The sequence below is a fragment of the Erpetoichthys calabaricus genome, chromosome 5 (genome assembly GCF_900747795.2).
Source record: "Erpetoichthys calabaricus chromosome 5, fErpCal1.3, whole genome shotgun sequence".
Taxonomy (NCBI): domain Eukaryota; kingdom Metazoa; phylum Chordata; class Cladistia; order Polypteriformes; family Polypteridae; genus Erpetoichthys; species Erpetoichthys calabaricus.
Genome location: NC_041398.2, coordinates 158,213,755 through 158,235,587, shown reverse-complemented (window position 1 = coordinate 158,235,587; position 21,833 = coordinate 158,213,755). Strand labels below are relative to the sequence as shown.

The 21,833-nt window shown below is 36.6% G+C and overlaps 1 protein-coding gene across 2 annotated transcripts in view; it reads left to right on the top strand.

Moving 5' to 3' along the window:
• grid2 (glutamate receptor, ionotropic, delta 2) overlaps positions 1-21,833 on the top strand; it is a 2,355,570-nt gene that overhangs the window by 1,756,934 nt on the left and 576,803 nt on the right. For both annotated transcript variants that reach the window (XM_028802162.2, XM_051927734.1), the window contains exon 6: positions 19,193-19,366. In XM_028802162.2, the coding sequence (XP_028657995.1) occupies positions 19,193-19,366 (174 nt within the window). The remainder of the gene's footprint in view (positions 1-19,192; positions 19,367-21,833) is intronic.

The window sequence follows — 21,833 nt, the reverse complement described above, 5'->3', positions numbered from 1 at the left end:
ATCTTCTTTAAACAATTCTAACAGATTTCTGGGTACAAAACTTGAATATTGCCTCTGAATGGATTCATAACTCCTTGCTCTGGCCTAATAACTGTAGTATACTACATACAATGTATTTCCTAATATAGCAGAAGAGAAAAAATAAATGTAAATGGGTCACAAAAAGGAATTCTTGGATTTTCCAAACAGGCTTTATCAGGGTGCATAACAACATTTCTTCTAGTTTGTTTTTTGTTAAAATGTACTCTATTATTATTGAAAATTTGAGTTTACACTACAGTATATAGGCAGTACATGTGACATAGAGGTTAAGGCTTTGGACTTCAAACCCTTAGGCTGTGGATTCATATTCAGCTACTTGATACCATAAGTCACTTCATCTGCTTGTGTTTCTGTTGGAAAAGTAAAAAAAGAAAATCTAATCAGTTGTAAACCAAATGTTGTAAGTCAAAAGTGATAAAGCCATTTGCCAAATAACTAAATAATATGTAAATAATAATATTTTGGACAAAATATTTATTTTATTGGATATTTGTTTTTACATTTTACATCTTCGAACAGGAAAAGTTGTCAATTAATAAGCCAACTACTGTACCCACTTAATCTATTTCAAGGTTGCAGGGTGGGACTCTGTACTGGCAATAAGAGCACAAGGTAAGAACCAACTGTGGGAAATATTATCTGTCTGTCATAAGGCACTCATGCACACACCTCCACTCACATATACCAGGCAAATGTAAGGTTTAATTGAAATTATCGTAACCTTTGGAAGGAAAGGGGGATGAAATTAGAGTAAAGAAATACATAGAACAACTCATGTAGAAAAAGGGAAAATATGCAAACTCAGCGAAGACTGTCAGCGGGATTGTCCTGGAGCTATGAGACAGCAGCGCTAAGCAATACACCACCAAAGTATGTCAAATTAAGTAAGACTGATATTCAGACTTTCTGGATGCCCATATACAAATACAGTTTAGGAAAACTTTAGGTTAAAGATACACTGACATTCTTCACTAGCATTTATAATCAGTCTGTGAAATCTGAGTAACATTAACTTGTACTTATTTTCTCACAGGTATTTTCAAGAGGTGCTTAACTCTCACCCCCTTCACCATTTTAAGAAAGATCGTTTTATAACCCGTAATTGATTGGTATAGTTTTTAATAGCTTTTAAAATCTTTTGATTGATAAAGACATGGGAAGTATCTAACTTGAATTAATTTATAATTTTCCTACCAAAATTTCCCAGGATCTTATATACTACTAGTTGTGTTTTCAGTTAAAATTAAAGTTACATGCTTATCATACAATATTTTTTGCCTTGAAGAAATATTTTAGACTAGTTTCAGGATTACCAGTGTCACACACGTGTGATTGGAAGGCAGCTAAGGGCCTGAATAATAATTCCATGCCAGGCCAGGGGAGGCAAGGTGCACTGACTTTCTTTCTCAATCCCTTGCAGACCATCTACAGGAAATCCTGCACGGTTCCGGCGCATCTCATGACATCATTTCCTGTCTCTGCAAATAAAGCCGCCATCTTTGACAGCCTACATCAGTTCTGTTTTGAATCTGTAAACAACTCTTAAGAATTACCCATTTGCAGCCAGGGAATAATATAAGGGTGGCTGCCCCAAACCTTTCTTGATGTCTTTTGCTTGTTCTTGTGACACCAGATTATATGAAAAAAATATTTCTGCAGCAAGGTTTTGGGTGAATGTTTGTGTAACGAATCAGAATTATAATTGTTGGTGCATTTGTTAAGTAAATGTTTCATTAAACCCATGACTTCTATCACTGTTATACAGAGTGGTGTGGTGTTAAGATGAACGTACATACAAGTAAATGAGCCATGTTTTTTTAGCAATGAGATAGAAAGAAGAAGATTAATACATACAAGATTTACACTGCTGCCCTCTGCTTCAGATTATAGAACCTAGCAATGCATGAAATTCTACGCTTATAAGATAATTAATTCGCTGTTTTAGTTCACAGAGTGAAAAGTATATGACATTTATTGTCCTCCTTAAATGAAGCAGAGTGTACACTTCATGTGGCTCTCTTTCTTGTTGAAAAGAAAATGTGCATGAGGTGACAAAAGATTGTCACTGTAAATGTAGGTCTGTTCATTGTTGTACATTTTGTAAGAGAGCTAGTCAAGATTTATTTGAGCTGTTCATGTAGAAAAGTAATAATTACATACATAAGAAAGTATTTATATTTTAGGAATAGTTTGGCTGTCCACTCAAACGTTACAATATTCTTTGATTGCAAAAAAACTCATTTAAGTTTTTATAGCAGATATACTATTCTCTAAAACATTATTTGTCAGGTATGCATATTTTGTTAGGGGTCATTAGAGTAGCTTCCTTATAAATCTGCTACCCTGAGTTTGAATGCCACATGTTATTGGCTGTGAAGTTCACATTTTCTCCCTGTGTCTACATCTGTTTTCCTTAGAAACCCCAAAGATATACATGTTAGGTAAATTGTTGATCCTAAATTTACCCCACAGGAGTGTCCCCTGTGAAAGACTGCCTTGTTCCTGATGCTGCCAGGATATTTTGTAATAGATGCATGGGGAACACTGTACTCTGGTTTAAAGTTGGTCAAATTAATAAACTCAGGTGTAGCACATAACATGAACTTATACAATAAAACAAAGACCACAATCAATTTGAAGCCTAGAGTACCACTTGTAGTCTGGAGAAACAGTCTTTGGTCAGAACAGCTTTACTAAAATTCAACTAGAAAACCACAATGGGTAAACAGAATAAACAGACAATGAATAAGGTTCAATAAAGGTGACACCACTGGGTCAATCAATTCAACTTAAATTACAAACACTTCAAATACCAAAACTATCTTTAAATAAGGCATTGTTGCTGATTAGTAATGATAAGTGAACTCTACAGAATTTGTTTCAGCACAAGTTCAGCTAAATCATATAAATGTTCAAAAACTTTACTCAGTGAAATGCAGTGAAGACAATGGAGAATGAGAAAGTATAAAGTATTTATGTGGACTGTATGAGTGTATGTGGAGTGAATTGTAATGGTGAAATTGTCTTTTAAGTGTCCCTGATGGTTAGGGAAAAAAATCTGCCATCTATGGTGGATTGATTATTGCGGGCAAAAATGTGACCTGAGCTGTGAGGCAGTAGGGCTAACCACTGCACCACCAAGCCTCACGGAGATGAAATTAATTGAATTAAATATCAGAACAGTAAAATGTCTTGCAAGAAGCATGAATTTACTAAGGCATGTCCTCAACAGATTTTATAGCAGGTACTCACCTCTGTCAAACTGAAAGTAGTTTTTTTTTTTCTTTTCTCCATGATGTGCTTGCTTGTTCACTGCCACTGCTAAAAAATGAGCACAACACTATCGCCTATGGATTCTTCACTCCTTCCTGGCTGCATCAGCTGCACAGGACTCTAGGTGATATTATTAAAGTGGTAGGCTCACATATAACATAAAGGTCACATACAAGTCCATATAAAAGACATTACTTTTAAGACACAAATGCACATGTGTGTGTTTTGTGTTTAAATGTATAAGCAAGTTTTCCACTAATTTTTAGCCTGCTACTAGCATCAGCATTATGTGCTCAAGGGCTGCCCCTAGGGAATCCATTCCCGGACGGGTTTATCCATTCCCGGGAATTCGGGAATCCCACATGTCATTCCCGGGAATCCCAGGCTGCCAGGGATGACTCAGTGCACAGGAATCTCACATGTGAACGGTTTTAGAACAACCTACACTTATTTTTAATAAAACTACTGCAATATGTTGACACAAATAAAAGACTAACCTTATCTACAAGCAGTTGATGCTGTCATATAAGTACATGTATCTAGTTAGTTGCGGTAATAAGAGCATAGAAAGCACAACATGTCGCGCGTGCAGTCATCCAGGTGAGAGCGCACCTTTGTGCAGAGTATGCCAGTCACTGAGAAAGCACACTCTGCCTCCACTGAAGTAGGCGGCACAGTCATCAGATACTGATAGACTTGTTCTAAACAACACCCGTGCTTGCCATTGCTCTGAAACACCGCCATTTCAGCTTTTACTGATGCATCCAGTTTCTTGTCATCATTCTGTGATGGCAAGTTTCTTGGCACAGATAATGCGGATGCAACAGACTGACACATTGCAATTTCAAATTGCTGTTCAAAGCTGTTGCCTGATGAAGTGCAAGCTGCTGCAATGGTGCCACCTTAATTATTTTCAGCTATAACTCTTGTTATGTCTTGATCAATTTTTACATGGGAATTACAGCAGTTTAATTCCTGGGAATGCGGGAATGAAAAATGTCCGGGAATCCCTAGCTGCCCCATCCAACATTGGCTAATACAGCTCTGTGATGTCATACTGGTCTTGCAAAGTATCATGGGCACTTTGAAAAAAAAAGTTGTCTATGCCAACTGCAGGGTGAATTTCTAAGAAAATATTCAATGAACGCGGGCGGCATGGTGGCGCAGTGGGTAGCGCTGCTGCCTCGCAGTTGGGAGACCTGGGGACCTGGGTTCGCTTCCCAGGTCCTCCCTGCGTGGAGTTTGCATGTTCTGCCTGTGTCTGCATGGGTTTCCTCCGGGCGCTCCGGTTTCCTCCCACAGTCCAAAGACATGCGGTTAGGTGGATTGGCGATTCTAAATTGGCCCTAGTGTGTGCTTGGTGTGTGGGTGTGTTTGTGTGTGTCCTGCGGTGGGTTGGCACCCTGCCCGGATTGGTTCCTGCCTTGTGTGCTGGGATTGGCTCCAGCAGACCCCCGTGACCCTGTGTTCGGATTCAGCAGGTTGGAAAATGGATGGATGGATATTCAATGAACAAGGTCACTGGCAAACACAACATATTCGCTGCAAGAAACACTTTGGTGACTTTTGTTGATCAACACGATTGCTGATTAGGTTAATTCTTTCTTGGCAGTACAGTACATACTGCACATATTTTTCAGCAGGATAATACATTATGCCATAGGGTTAATAAAGTACTGGATTCAACCCAGGAACATGACAGTATTTTGAGAGCAATGGTCACCACAGTCTCCTGATCTCAAAATAATCCATGTCAGATTTTTTTGTCATTCAGTAAAAATTATATTCCCATTTGTTATTGCCTTTCATCATTATTTCAAGAGCATAATGGTCAGAAACACGTTAGTATTTATTTTTTGGATGTTTTCAGTCTTGTTTGATGTATTTCTAATTTTAATCTCATACTTTTTCTAAATATTTTTTTCTGTGCTTTCTCATGTGAGCTGCCATTTTGTGCTCACCAACACAGCATTTTTCTAGGCAATGTGGTATGCACACGCTCTGGCATGATTGAAGAATAAAAGAAGGCTGAAAGTACAGTGAAATTTCTGAATTTTGACTGATTGAAGAAAAAGCTTTGTTAGCTAGCACTCAATCAAAATAAACAGCATTTTAAGAAAAGAAAATCTGGTTTAACTCTTATTTTATATCATGGCTGTGATTCTGGTTTGGTCCTTGTGACTTGAGTCTATACAGACTCTTCTAATGTCCTTAACTAAAAACAGCAACAGCAGCATTTATTTACAGTTAGGTCCATAAATATTTGGACAGAGACAACTTTTTTCTAATTTTGGTTCTGCACATTACCACAATGAATTTTAAATGAAACAACTCAGATGCAGTTGAAGTGCAGACTTTCAGCTTTAATTCAGTTCGGTGAACAAAACGACTGCATAAAAATGTGAGGTAACTAAAGCATTTTTTTAACACAATCCCTTCATATCAGGGGCTCAAAAGTAATTGGACAATTGACTCAAAGGCTATTTCATGGGCAGGTGTGGGCAAGTCCGTCGTTATGTCATTATCAATTAAGCAGATAAAAGGCCTGGAGTTGATTTGAGGTGTGGTGCTTGCATGTGGAAGATTTTGCTGTGAATAGACAACATGCGCTCAAAGGAGCTCTCCATGCAGGTGAAAGAAGCTATCCTTAAGCTGCGAAAACAGAAAAAACCCATCCGAGAAATTGCTATAATATTACGAGTGGCAAAATCTACAGTTTGGTACATCCTGAGAAAGAAAGCAAGCACTGGTGAACTCAGCAACGCAAAAAGACCTGGATGTCCACGGAAGACAACAGTGTTGGATGATCGCAGAATCATTTCCACGGTGAAGAGTAACCCCTTCACAACAGCCAACCAAGTGAACAACTCTCTCCAGGGGGTAGGCGTATTGATATCCAAGTCTACCATAAAGAGAAGACTGCATGAAAGTAAATACAGAGGGTGCACTGCAAGGTGCAAGCCACTCATAAGCCTCAAGAATAGAAAGGCTAGATTGGACTTTGCTAAAGAACATCTAAAAAAGTCAGCACAGTTCTGGAAAAACATTCTTTGGACAGATGAAACCAAGATCAACCTCTACCAGAATGATGGAAAGAAAAAAGTATGGAGAAGGCGTGGAACAGCTAATTATCCAAAGAATACCACATCATCTGTAAAACACAGTGGAGGCAGTGTGATGGCTTGGCCGTGCATGGCTGCCAGTGGCACTGGGACACTAGTGTTTATTGATGATGTGACACAGGACAGAAGCAGCCGAATGAATTCTGAGGTGTTCAGAGACATCTGTCTGCTCAAATCCAGCTAAATGCAGTCAAATTGATTGGGCGGCGTTTCATGATACAGATGGACAATGACCCAAAACATACAGCCCAAGGAACCCACGAGTTTATTAAAGCAAAGAAGTGGAAAATTCTTGAATGGCCAAGTCAGTCACCTGATCTTAACCCAATTGAGCATGCATTTCACTTGTTGAAGACTAACCTTCAGACACAAAGGCCCACAAACAAACAGCAACTGAAAGCCGCTGCAGTAAAGGCCTGGCAGAGCATTAAAAAGGAGGAAACCCAGCATCTGGTGATGTCCATGAGTTCAAGACTTCAGGCTGTCATTGCCAGCAAAGAGGTTTTCAACCAAGTATTAGAAATGAACATTTTATTTCCAGTTATTTAATTTGTCCAATTACTTTTGAGCCCCTGAAATGAAGGGATTGTGTTAAAAAAATGCTTTAGTTGCCTTTTTATGCAATCGTTTTGTTCACCCCACTGAATTAAAGCTGAAAGTCTGTACTTCAGCTGCATCTGAGTTGTTTCATTTAAAATTCATTGTGGTAATGTACAGAACCAAAATTAGAAAAACGTTGTCTCTGTCCAAATATTTATGGACCTAACTGTATGTATTACCATCCAATATAAACTATCATTTACGGTTCTTTACAAACGGTACTGAGTAAAAGCAAAAAAAAAAAAAAACATTATCAAATAATCTAATTATACTAATGGTCAGATGGTAAGTGGTGTGGCGGATGGCTGGGGAAGCCTGGAAGGACCCGGAGATGGGACTATATCTCCCCTGGGCCACCTGAAACACATCTGGGTGCTTATAAAAGAGGCCGCCTTTCTCCACTCGAAAACCGGAGTTGGGAGGAGGAAGACGAAGCTTGGGAGGAAAGGAGGAAAGGCTACAGGAATAAGAAGATTGAAGGAAAGAAGGGACTGAGTGTGGGCTGAGTAAAGCATTGTGTTGGGTGGTGCTAAAGGAAACTATAATAAATATTGTGTGTTTTTGGACATTTAGCGTCTGTCTGTCTGTGCCCAGGGGCTGTCTTATCACAGTGGGGAGAAAAAAAACCTCTGGGGTTACATGACCAAAAACCCGCTCAGTCTCCGTTGGGCTTCTATTATATATCTAAGCTCCAAAAAAGGAATTGAAGAGAGAGTCATCCAATGTAGATGTCATTGTGGGCAGGACCTCAGTATTCTTCTTTCTTTCACCAGCCATAAAGAATTTAATCCAGATAGACAGTCTTGGCACACGACCTCCAGTATTAATAAAAAACAGGATGAAACTCAGATTTAAAAAGTATGTTTTAAGACATGGTTTAAACTCTACCATGCCATCCTGATATATATCTATAGGTTCTGTGCTGTAGGTTATTCAATATTTTTGGAGCGTTCAAACTAAAATCGGTCTCATCACTTGTATTTTTACTCTCGGAATAGCAAGCAAAGCAGGACTTGAAGGTCTAAGGTTACGACTGGAACTGTAATGGGGCTAACTTTCCAAGATATATCAAGGTGCAAGATTATTCAAAGCCTTATTAGCAGTATTTTAAAATTAATTCTGAAAGACACAGGCATCCAGTATAAATAAACTTATCCCAATGGAAAGTGGTCAGATTTCTTCTTTTTAGTTAGGATTCTTGCAGTTGCATTCTGAACCAACTGTAATCAGTTTAAACCTTCTTTGGTAGACCTGTTAGGAATACATTGCAGTAATCTAAAATTTTTTGCATCTACTAAAGACAAGGAACCACACGCATGCTATATTTCTTAACACTAGACTCCATGAAGCCTACGAAAAAAGTTGTAATCCCGGGCCACCTTAAGTTCTTTTGCACCTCTCCATTAGCGCCTTTTGTTTTGCAAATGTGTTGATCAGCACACGCAGCAAGCAGCCTGCTATCCAATCCCACCACCGTTGCAGCTCAAGTCAGACAAAAAGTTCTCCCAGCTCAAGTCTGTTTATCTGGTTGTGAGGTGCCTGGAGTTGTATAGAGTAAATAATATAGTAGGGTACTATGCTGACACAACCGCTTGGCTGGTGCAGAAGTAAGAACTACTGACTCCTAATCAAAAAGTTGCATTTTCGATTCCGGGCCCTTCCTAGATTTACCGTTTTGAGTAATAAGCTGCTCTTATTGTTACTAATATAGAATAAAAACATACATTTGATTTGAGTCTGTAACAGCCGGTATAAATTTATGGTACTTGTAAAGGTTAGCGTTTTTTGTTTTATTTAGTTTTATTCTCTCAGTGATGTTCATGCTCCCCCCGATTTGACACTGCTGTTTTCAAATAAATAACAGAAATGAACTCAGATGAGGATGAGGGTTTTACATCGGAGAAAAAGAACAGAAGCCCTCCCCGCAAGAAACATCCAGTCACATAAAAGAACAACACAGCTGCATCAGGCGTAAAGGTGAAAGATGGCACCGTTTGGATGCAGAAACAGGTTGGGCATCATCCTGCCAGTGAATCTGTCACTCACATGTCCTTCAACAAAACAGCAGGACATATAGAGATCACCAAGGTATCGTGCAAAGTTCTGTTTGCGATTATGTTTTTTACTTATATAAAAGCCACATCGAATGTTTTTTTACCTATATTTACTTACTTATCTTCCTATAGCGTAAAGTCAAAGTAGACTGCAGTACTTCCTGTGTTTGATTGATATAGGCATGCTGACAAAGTACATGTGCGATGCCACTCCTTATTTAGGAAAAGATCAGTTACGTAAAGTGTGACAGCAGATTCCACCTGCTGCTATAAACACTTCAATATGTGAGCAACTCTCCATGCTAGTGTTTTGATCTGGCAGTGCCATGCTGATGGTGTATGTGCCCAAAAAGAAGAAATCTGACTGCATTCTCTGTGTCATTTCTCACACTTTTCATATAAAGACCATCAAAAAAAATAATCGCAAACGGAACTTTGCCCGATACCTTGGCAAGCACTGTAGGCCCTGCTGTTTTTTTGAAGGACATGTGACAGATTCACTTGCAGGATGACGCCCGACCTCTTGCTGCATCCAAACTGTGTCATCTTTTGCCTTTATGCATGGGCAGCTGCATTGTTCTTATGTGTGAGCGGACGTTTCTTGTGGGGAGGGCTTCTATTCTCTTTCTCTGATGTAGAACCCTCATCCTCATCTGAGTTCACTTCTGTTATAACACGTCTTTATTTGAAAACAACAGTGTCAGAATGGGTTGAACGTGACTGACAGAATAAAACTGAAAAAAAATGCTAACCTTTACAACTACTATAAATTTTCACGGGCTGTTACGGATTCAAATTAAATATATGTTTTTATTCTATAATAGTACCAATAAGAGCAGCTCACTACTCAAAACGGTAAATCTAGGAAGGGCTTGAGTATGAGTCAGCAATTCTTAACTTCTGCACCAGCTAAGCGGTCATGTCAGCATTGTACCCTAACCCAGTTTCTTTTTCTTCGGTTGTATTCTTAAATAAAATCGCACTTGTTTTGTTATACTTTTATCTTTTGTAAAAGTGTTTATTTGATATTTGAACTTCAGTCTTCACAGATTATACACTTCATGTCAAAATTTTGTTGTTAGTACTATAACATGAAAATGTTTATCTTTTAGCTATGTGTTCTTGCCTTGCATTTCCTGTCATCGGACATTTACCCAGACCGTTGAACGCACATGAAATACACGCGTTCCAAATAACGATATACAGTATTATTTATGCTATACAGCTCTAGGCACCTCACACCCAGATAAACAGACTTGAGCTGGGAGAACTTTTTGTCCAACTTGAGCTATGGTGGTGGGGGATGGGATAGCAGGCTGCTTGCTGCTCGTGCTGATTGACACATTTGCAAAACAAAAGACCCTAATGAAGAGGTGTGAAGGAATTTAAGGTGGCCCGGGATTACGACTTTTTTCATAGGCTTCACGGATTCTAGTGTTAAATGAAAAAACACAGCTCTGGTGACATAATTAATGAAATTTACATTTAAGTTCTGAATCTAAAATAACTTCAAGATTTTTTTACCACAAATTTACTGTTTATTTCTACTTTTTCTATTTTTTTAAAATTTCTACACATTTTTATTGTAGCTTTGGTTTTCTCCTTATTTAACTTAAGAAAATTACAACTAAACCACTACATAAGGCTGTTTGGGCAACCTCACAGATATTCTTGTGTTTTGGGTCATCTGGGGCTATGGATATATAAAGTTGTGTGTTAGCTGCATAGCAGTGGTAATTTACATTATGTTTTGAGATGATTTGGCCAAAAGGGAGCATGTAAAGTGAGAAGAGTAGTGGACCTAGAAGTGATCCTTGCAGAAAGCTATTTTCAATGTTATACACAGTCATCAAGGTTTACAAAGCAACATTCTCCCTGTTAGACAGCGTTAATCAACCTTTAAGTATTTGCGACCCGAATTTTCATAACAGTTTTAATAGCGCCCCTCTAGCGTTTTTTTTGAAACACTGTATTCCTATATTTTTTGCTGCTGATACACCGCTACAAGTTTAAACTTTCCCTACGAATAGCGAAATTACGCCACATATGGCAACATTCGCGCCCTTTTTTGTTACTTCGGGGCACGCCCTACAGTTTGAGAACCGCTGCTGTTAGATAAGATTCAAGCCAACTTAAAGCTACACTAGGTAGACCCACCCATTTTCTAAGTCTATCAATGAGAGTCTTATGATCTAATTTATCTAATGCTGCACTCAGATTCAGAATGAGAATTGACACATTATTTGTATTGTTATTTATTAACTTTTAGTATTGTTTATCATGAACAATTTTTCTATAACAGTTTCTGTGTTATAATTAGATATAAAGCATGATGGGAATTTATATAGTATACAGTAGAGTTTTTATTTAAGAGCCATTTAACTGCAAATAGACCACTTGTTCCAATATTTTACTTGAGAAATGAAGATTAATGATGTGTCTAAAATTATCTATGACGGAGAAGTCAACATTATGTTTTTTGAGTAGAGGTTTAACTGTTGTAGTTTTACATAGATCTGGGAAAATACCAAGGCTAATGAATAATTTACAATATCTAATATGTTATCATTTAATGTGTCAAAAAATTCTTTGAAGACAACTGAAAGAATAGGATCAAGAACAGAGGTGCATAGTTTAAGACTAGTTATTATTTTACAACGTTCAGCTAAGATTGTTAGTAAAATAGTTTAAATTTGAAGATCAAATGGCAAACGGATCAGTATGTTCTGTTACTATTCTTTGTACTATGCTACACCTTATGTTATCTATATTTTTCTTTACAAAATTCAGCAAATTCTTCACCCTTTCCTAATGTGGTTTGCAGAGACTTCATGATGGGTGCTAGATTTACTAGATGATTGATAGTTAAAAAGAGTACTTTTTGATTCTCTGATCAAAATTGCTGTGTTGTATTTATTTATATTTGCTTTTCATAATTTTGTAATCTACTGTTAATTTTTCTCTTCCACCACTTCTGTTTAGCCTTGCAGCACTGTATTATCAATTTAGATACTGCATGATTTTTCCAAGGTACTTTAAATTTATTTGACTTTTTCAAAACTTTTACAAGAGATGCTTTTACCTTTAGCAGTGAGAATTGCCATTATTTTGAAACTGAGTGGCAAGTTTTGACTGACTTTTTAAAATATTAGAAAAGTTGAAGGCAGTGTCATTATAAATGTAGCTTGTTTTACAAGTGCGTTCTTCATTTAAATTAGTAACTGAAAGGCATATGTTAAACAAAATACAGTAATGATTTGAGATATCAATATCCTCAATTTGTTGTATATTAATGTTAATTCCCTTTGATATTACTAAATCTAAGATGTGGCCACCTTTTATGTGTCTGCTGAAAGACATACTAGTTAAAATTAAAAGAATCCAGAAGTTCCAAAATAATACTCTGTTTTTGGGTTGCCTGGTTTATCCAAATGAAAATTAAAATCAAACTATTGGTAACACTTTAGTCTAGGTACTGAAAAAATGCATCTATTACTCATTTACTCTTAAGTAACAAAACCTTAACATACACTTCTTTGGGTCTGCATAACAATTACAAAGTATCAGTAAAGTCTTAATTCATCTCTGCAATGTGACCTACTAACAGAACTTCACTTTGGAGTGGTCTGATGTGGCATAAGTGAGATATATCTCTCTTACATATTTATTATAAGACATATACTGTATATTAACAAGTACTTTTACTATCATGTCAATATACCAAACTGTACAGAGATGAATAACCTATCTACTGATGTTTTGTAAATGTTATGAAGACCAACAGAAGCCTGTGTTAAGGTTTTGTTACATAAGAGTAAAACAATGAAAAGCTGATTGTATTCGGTTATTTTTACAGATAATAAATCCAAGAATTCATCAAAAACCAAGGGATTATCATTTGATGAATGATAGATTGTACTAATAGAGTTGGCATGTTGGCCTTAATGACTGCAGGTTGGTACTCAAAAGCAATAAAGTTCAAAGTGATTTCTTCACAACTTAAACAGACTGCAAAAAATGTTAGCTATCCTCCCAAATCCCCCACACACACTTTTACCTGCATGTGCAGACTGTAAAAAAGTTTGGTGGGGCCATTTCAAAAAAAACAGAGTTGAATTTGTATTATGCCAAGACTAACAAAGAGTTAAAATTAATGTTTCTAATTAGAAATAAGGTAATTTAAGAAGAATGTCTTGCTCGTTAATTAATTACCTTGGGAGTAGATTGCTTATGGACTTTCAAATGGGTACAAATGTTAATTGGAATACTGTTATTTGAACTGGAGCACTTATTCCTTTTATTATGTTGACATATACTTAATTTTGACTTAATCAGTGAACCTATTTATAGAAGTCAAAGAGAAAATCATTACAATTTAAACCAACACCACAGTTATCATTATTCTATTTTTGGTCACTTATAAAGTCATTTAAATAGGACAGTTTGCTCTTTTATTAGTCACAGGTTGAGCTGATTTCACCAAATAATTAATGACTGAGATTTTTTAAAGTGCCTACTACTAGTTACACGTGGCTTAATATAGCATCTTAGCTAAATTCAAAACATATTATAAATTAATATTATGATCATTTTAAAATAGGCAAAACTGATTGTTACCTATATTGTCTGAGTGGATCTGTGCACCTTACCTGCTAAGAAACATTACCTCCTAAAAAAAACCTCTTGTTTCTCACAGCATAAACTGAAATTGTCATTGAAAGCAAGGCTGTGCGCAGTGTAAAAAGACTCCAGCCATGACGTTGAGGGAGAAAATTTAACTGAAGGCCTCTTCTGATGATAAGATCATAGGGAGTGGTCCAGAGATGACAATCCATGCAGCTGACTCCCCAACAGTGTGGAATGCTGATTGTTGCCACATGAAAAACCACAGCACCTACATACTTATTGTTCTCAAGGTCTATTTGCCTGCCAATGTCTACACAAAAAAACTTAACAGTCTCTGTTATTCGCAAAACATATTTATTCTATGGGATTCCAACTTGTTCCACAGAACTCTTTAATCAAGGGTCTGTGGGATGAGATGTATCAAGTTAAAAGTAGAGGTCCACCCCTAACTAATTGATCAGTTGGTAGTGACAAGATCACTAAGACTCCTAAATCATCCTCTTATTCTGTATTCAAATGTAACATTTTTACTTCATACTTGTAGTACTTTACATTTACTTACATTAAATTTCATCTGCCACAAATCTACCTATGCCTATGTGCTGTCCAAGTTTCTCTGTAATGATTCAAAGGATCACAGATAGCATAGTATCATGTGCAGCAATGGCCCTTGCACAGACCCCTGTGAGACACCACCTCTAATTTCACATGATTCTTATGAGGTTCTTCGCACCATCACCCTCTGACACCTATGTTTTAACAAGTTATGCACTCATTTACACCCTGAAAGACCACATGTTTTAGTTTGATGCCAGATCTCTCATGTTGGACTTTATTAAATGCTTTATAAAAGTCAAATAAATAATATCATATGCACCACTCTGATTGTAGAATTTTGTTGCTTCCTTTATAGAATTACAGCATTTTTGTAAAACATGACTTTCCTCATCTGAATCCCTGCTGACTATTCAGCAAAACACTTGCCATATGTTGCTCAGTCTTATTCTTAATAATTCCTTCCTGTTGTGTATAAATGTGTATTTATGTGTTTTATTGTTGTTTATGTTAATATTGAATGATTATTTGCTATATTTCTATAAAATAAAATTCTATCTATATCTGTTATTTTATTAAATGTATTCTGTCCCTTTAAATGTCCTAATATTTCATGTGTTTAGTGGATGGAGCCTCAAAAGGCTGAGCCACCATGACATCGCTGTGTTTTGAGTTACAACCTAGGGCAAAGACTTTTCAAGTTTGTGGTCATAAAGCTTATGGAGCCCTTTCTGGACAGATCCTCATCTAAGTTCACCTCTGTTATAGCACGTCTTTATTTGACAACAGCAGTGTCAGATCGGGGGGAGCGTAGAACGCGACTGAGAGAATAAAACTGAATAAAAAAAAGCTAACCTTTACAAGTACCACACATTTATACCAGCTGTTACAAACTCAAATCATATATATGTTTTTATTGTATAATTGTAACAATAAGAGCAGCTCACTACTCAAAATGTTAATTCTGGGAGGCGGCCAGGATTGAACCCACGACCTCTTGATTATGAGTGATCTGTTCTTACCGCTGTACCACCAAAGCAGTCGTATCAATTCTGTACCCTATCCCGATTTCTTTTTCTCTGGCTATATTAAAAGCGTACTTGTTTTGTTATACGTATACCTTTTTAGAAAGTGTTTATTTGATATTTGGACTTCAGTCTTCATACATTATACACTTCATGTCAAAATTTTGTCGTTTTTACTAAAACATGAAAAAAGTTTGTGCTTTAGGTATGTGTTTAACATTTCTTGCATTTCTCGCATTCCCTGTCATCATACACTTACATAGATCGTTGTAGACATGGAACACACATGAAATGCATGTGTTCCAAATAACGATATATTATTTATTCTATACAACTCCAGGCACCTCGCACCGAGATAAACAAGTCTTGAGCTGGGAGTGCTTTTTGCCTGAGTTCAGCTCCATCAGTAGGGGGGATGGGACAGCAGTCTGCTTTCTGCTTGTGCTGATCGACACATTTACAAAACAAAAGACATTGATGGAGAGGTGCGGAGGAATTTAAGGTGGGCTGGGATTACAAGTTTTTTCGTAGGCTTCAGGGATTGTAGTATTAAAAGAAGTGAATATCAGTCTAAAATTTTCAGATTGCAGAAATAGTGATTATCCAAGATTTTGTAGGTAATGCATGTCACATTGAAAAAATGATTTAATTGTAATTATATTATTTAAATAAACGTAATTTAACTTTGTACAAAGAATTACTACTGTTTTCGCAAACTGAACTGTTTTCTGTCTCATTCTTTTTTCTGTATTACAAACATTACTTAACCCTTTAACCGCCAACTCCCTAAATATTCCCCACGCCAGGCGAAATCTGAACAATTTTCGTTTTTTTACTTTTTTACTTTTTTTTTTTACATTTTTTACATTTATTCAAGCAGTATTGACCACTAAATGTTGTGCAAGTTCTAGAAATGGGCAAACACATAATAAAACACAAAATGTACCTTTTCTCAGGCTTCCACAACAATAAACTTTCATCAACTGTAACTGACGGTCCTGGCATGTAGGGCAACTGAAATGCTTCAAATAAATGGTCAATCAAAGGACGTAGCTTGAACAAGCGGTCGCGGTTTGGATCTTTCTTATCTGGCTCATTTCTGTTGTCATTCAAATGAAAGAATTTCAGCAGCAAAGAGAATCGGTTACGTGTCTCAATAAACTGTGCTGCATACAGATTTGTCTGATGAGCAAAATGTCTGATCAAATCAGGTGACACAAACAGCTCATAAAACTGCTCAGCAGTGTAATTGTTTACATCAACAGTAAAGCCACATGTTGCCTCAAACGGATGCAGAAAAGGTAGTTCACCTCGGGCAGCAGTCCAGTTGAGATGCTGGGGATACACCCACTCATCGCCGTCATCCGATGCGCCGTCATTCACAGTATCATGCAGCGCACGTTGCTGATCATCATTGTCGCTAAAATCTTCTTCAGAACTGCTACAATCATGATCAGAATTATTGTCCAAAATCGCCTGCAAAACCTCACTTGAAGTCAGTTTAAGTTTCGCCATATTCACAGCTTTCACTTTCGAATCACATCACGTGATCGGCCAATACAAGCGCAGAGTTGTCGAAATACAACGTAGTAATAATACCCATGCCAAACTGTCAGTTATACTACGCGCCAGGCATTCATATAACCACAGGCAAATGTGCCGGATAATTCCGGCAGTAAGGCGTCAGCATTAAAGCTACAATGCCGGATATATCCGGCAGAGGGCGGTTAAGGGGTTAATATAGTATAAGTGTATTTTGTATAAAAGGTCCTTCAAGACAATATGCATTTTCACATTGTAAGGTTTCTAAACTTGTTTGGAACTCCCCCCAACGGGACGACACGCCAAAGAGCATCATGAAGCGCGATTGCCGCGTCTGTAGAAGACAGTTTGTCAGTTTCCGGGGCAACCACAGGCTCCCAACGCAGAAGCGGCTCGCAGCTAAAGCAGATCTGGTCACGCTATAAACATTTGCTGTCGATGGGTGATGCAAGGAACATTATAACTGCAGGGAACAGTATCTATCTATCTATCTATCTATCTACTTGGCCACTAACCTGGCCACTACCCTGCCTGATTGCTGTGTCTGTGTTTAGGAGCATGGTAGATCCCACTGTTCCGTTTCATGCTGAATAAAGTTGGTTTTACTAAAGTACTGAGACTCAGCCTCATATTTTGGGGTATAAGACTGACTCACACATCACAACATATACTGTACATTTTTTGTAAATCTGAAGAACAGTGTCCATTTCTAACACAGTAAAGAATGATAGTTTTGCCTTTGCTTTACAGCTTTATGCATGTCATGTTTAAATGTTAAATGCTATTCTGTCATACAAACCATAAATAATACACAAATTATTACCCAAGCAATCTGTATATTTTAAATCACATGATGTTATCTGAGAAATGTTCTTGACTTTAAAATGTTCAATGCTGAAAAAGTATAAACATTTATTAACATTGCTTTTAATTTTTACAGTTTGAAAACATTATACATAATAAATTATTTTAGCAGATGCTTTAACTTGTATGATAATGTGATGAATTCAGCAGAATAATGGGAATGTGACGCTAAATTAAGTTTTATTAAATTTTCTGTATTACAAGTACAACCTGTATTCAAAAATCTACTGCAGTAAGCTTTGTGAAAGCCAATCAGCTCATGTGCATCTTCTTCCTCACTCTAGCAGAACTCTACCTGCTACTGTTCTTATAGGTCTGCTGAATTAGATGTGTTCCAACTAGAACAGACCAATCTAAAACTCGTAGCCCATAGAACATATGCTTTTTCATATTTTTTATTTAATTTAAACTTTCTATCAAAGTTTATTTCTATTTAACCATATAAGGAGAGGTGGAGAGTAGGGCATGAATTGTTGTTCTGTTTGCCCAACAATTAGTATCATTTTATGGTATGTGCTTGGGAAGATGGGTTCAAGCATCTATACAGTGCTTGCTGATAAAAGAAAAAATTATTTGAAACTGAAAACCTTTTTTCTAATTATGCATTTCTCCCCATAAAAAGTCAGAAAACAAAATCAGTTCTAAAAATAACTAACTAGCAACATGTCCAAGCTTCATCTCCACTTTTTCGTTTGAGTATCACAAATATGGAATTCTTGTTCAGGCTTGCTCTTAGTATTTCATTTGAACACATATAGATATACAGTAATACCTTCTAGTATATGTTTAGTGCTTTGGTGCTAAAATGAAAAGCAACTTTTTTTTTTCCTTCTTCATACTGTTGCATAATACATTTGATCTGACAAAAACTTTAATCAATCAAAAACAAAAATGAATTGCCTGGATTTAACCACTTACAAACACTATTTATTATTAACAGAAACTAAGCTAGAATATTTGAGAGATAAAAGATAAAAAATACAATATAATGGATAAAATTGATCCTATTTAGACTGCATAGTAGTTAATCTATACATTTTATTTTCTGTTGATTTTTAGTAGTGTATGTTCCAATACACTAACCCACAAAAGGGTAATTTAGGTTAAGTTACTGTGTAAGTACTAATAGGAATATTACGATTGAGGCAGTACTTCAATGGGTCTTTTACCCTTATTCATAAATATTTTATAGTGTGGCCCTGAGAAAGTGATTTTATCTCCATGTTTTTCTATTTTAGAAACTTGTTAATGCAGTAATTGCACTACACTTGTAGTGGGGATGATTACAGACAAGTATTATATAAAGATTTTTTCTTGTTAGTAATGTGACATGTATTGAAGCTGTAAATGTTTGTTTTATACTATAATGCTTTTAATATAATATTCTCCGTGAACAATCATCCTTTTCTGTAAAGTAAATTTCAATAATTTTGAAACTGAAGACTGTTTTTGACAAAAATGTGCTATGTCTTTTTATTTTTGTTTTTAGGAAATGACTGATTTGGATGTACAAGAGCTTGTTAGAAGATCTATTGGAAGATTAACGCTTATAAGGCAGATATTTCCTTTGCCACAAAATACCAGTGAACGTTGTATTCGAGGCAACCACAGAATATCTACTTCACTCTGTGATCCGAAGGAGCTTTACTCGCAAAACATGGAGGTACCTAATGTTATTACTAGTTACTTCAAAAAATTCTGCTTGATAAGATTTAGTTATAACATAATTAAGAATTAATTGTAAAAAGAGTCCATTTAAAATAAATATTAAAAAAGATGCACTTACTGAGTACTTCAAACTACAGGTAATTCAGTATCTATTAATAACATTTCCTATGGAGAATGAACTAATGTGTAAAGAAAATGGGGAAATATTTTTACTTCAAATGTGCATGGTCATAGCTGAAAAATGTCTAAGACAATGAAAAACCTGTAATAGCCATAACCCAAATAATTTAATATTTACAAATTTTATACAGCACAAAATGGCAGTAAAAACCTTTGGGTTTTGACATACCTACAGAGGACTTTCTCCTTTTGAAATACAATTAACATTTAAATGAAATCACATTTTACTCTTCTATGTTGTAGATTGCATGTTTGAATATTTACACATGTATTCCTTTTTCTCTTGCATGTTTTGTTAATGGCTGATCAGTTTTGAGCTTATTTTTCATTTAGATGGATGCAACTCATGTTGCAGATCTACAGATATGAATATTAGATAGTTACATGCATTAGGGGTTAGGCTTACTGCATGCATCAAATGTTAAAAGTCATTAAAGTGAATATTTTTGTGAAACTATCAACAGCAACCTCACTGACTATGGTTACAGACTCTTTTTTGCCAGTTTATGCACATTTACCTCAATTTCCCTGATAATCTTCCAATCCCATGAAAACACTGGATGAAGAAAAAATGGAATTTTAATTTTTAGCATTTGGTTCATGCTGCGTTAATTTATTAAGGACAGTGGCCTTAAAAGCTCACTTTTCTGCCTGAAAGTGTGCAGTAATTCCTGGTGGAGTGATTCTACAATAACTATATTACAGCATTTTATAAGCAGTGTGTTGCTAGCTTGCAAGGGTAACCCAAGAATACATCAACTGGAACTTAAGAAGCCTAACTCATAATACTTTTTTGAATACTGCCCAATTTAAATTTGTAATAATATTTACTATGGAAAGACAGCTGTTTAGAAATTGACAATCAAAATAGCTTTTTAAAATAGCTTCTGCATTTTTAAGAACTCAAGAACCATTAAGTAAATATTTTATAAACACTGGGGGAATGAAAAACCACAAGTTAGGATTTCACAATAATTTATTGTTGTAATCTCTTCAATATCTCACCTTGTTAAAGCCAGAGTCTTGTAGATCTCCAAATTTTTTCATAAGGAGCATTCAAATCCAGTGACAAAGAAGCTCTGAAAGACATACAGCATGTCCTAAAGAAACAAACTAAGTGAAGGAAAAGATGTTTATAAAGTTAAAATAGACAACAAACTCACTCAGAATTTCATGAAAGATGTCTAGAATGGACTGGGTATAATTACTGGACTCAAGAAATCCAGGGCTCATATGCTAGAAGGGGATGTAGACAAAGCTAACGCTCTGAACCAATTTTTTAATAAATTTTCCATCACACTGTCGCCTTCTTCCAATGACCTGTCCCCCCTACACCATCCCAACTTCTACCACATCAAATGGAATGGTCAGTGACGAGTCCACACCTGATCATTATTATGGGCTTTCCATAACTGACGACCAAGTAAGCAATGAACTAAAGAAGCTACACACAGGAAAAGTGAGGGACCAGATGGAGTCAGTCCTTGAGTTATTAAGGACTCTGCTGACCAACATTGTGGTGTCCCCTGTCACCTGTTCAGTCTGCCCCTAAGCCTTCAGAAAACGCTGCTCATGTGGAAAACATCCTGTGTTGTTCCTGTTCCAAAGAAGGCAGGCTCCTCTTCACCTATTGACTACAATCCAGCAGCACATATGTCTCACATCATCAAGACCTTTCAGAAGACTGGTCTTGGCTATATGAGTCTTCTTGTGGTAAACCACCTGGACCCTCTGCAGTTTGTCTATTGGACAAAGATTACAGTGGAGGATGCAATTACCTATCTGCTCTGCAAGGCTTATTTTCACCTGGACAAAGCTGGCAGGACTGTGAGAATTAAGTTTTTTGATTTCTCCAGTGTCTTCAGTATCATCCAGCCATCCCTATTAAGGAGTAAACTCGGAGATATGCTGATGGATGAGCCTATGGTGTCCTGGATAATAGACTAGCTGTCAGGCAGACCACAGTTTATGATAATCAAGGACTGTATTTCTGATACATATGTGAGTAACACTGCAGCACTACAAGAAACAGTCCTGTCTCTTTTTTTCACTCTTTACACCTCAGACTATAAATATAACACCAGGTCATATCACTCGCTGAAAATCTCCGATGATTCTGCACTTATGGGATATATTGATAAAGGGGATGAGATGGAGTACAGGAGTCGGGTGGAGAAGTTTTTTTCTTGGTGCAAAATGAATTGTCTGCGTCTTAACATCAGCAAAACTATGGAACTGGTTATTGACTTTCGCTGCACCAAAGACCCTGTATGACCAGTTAC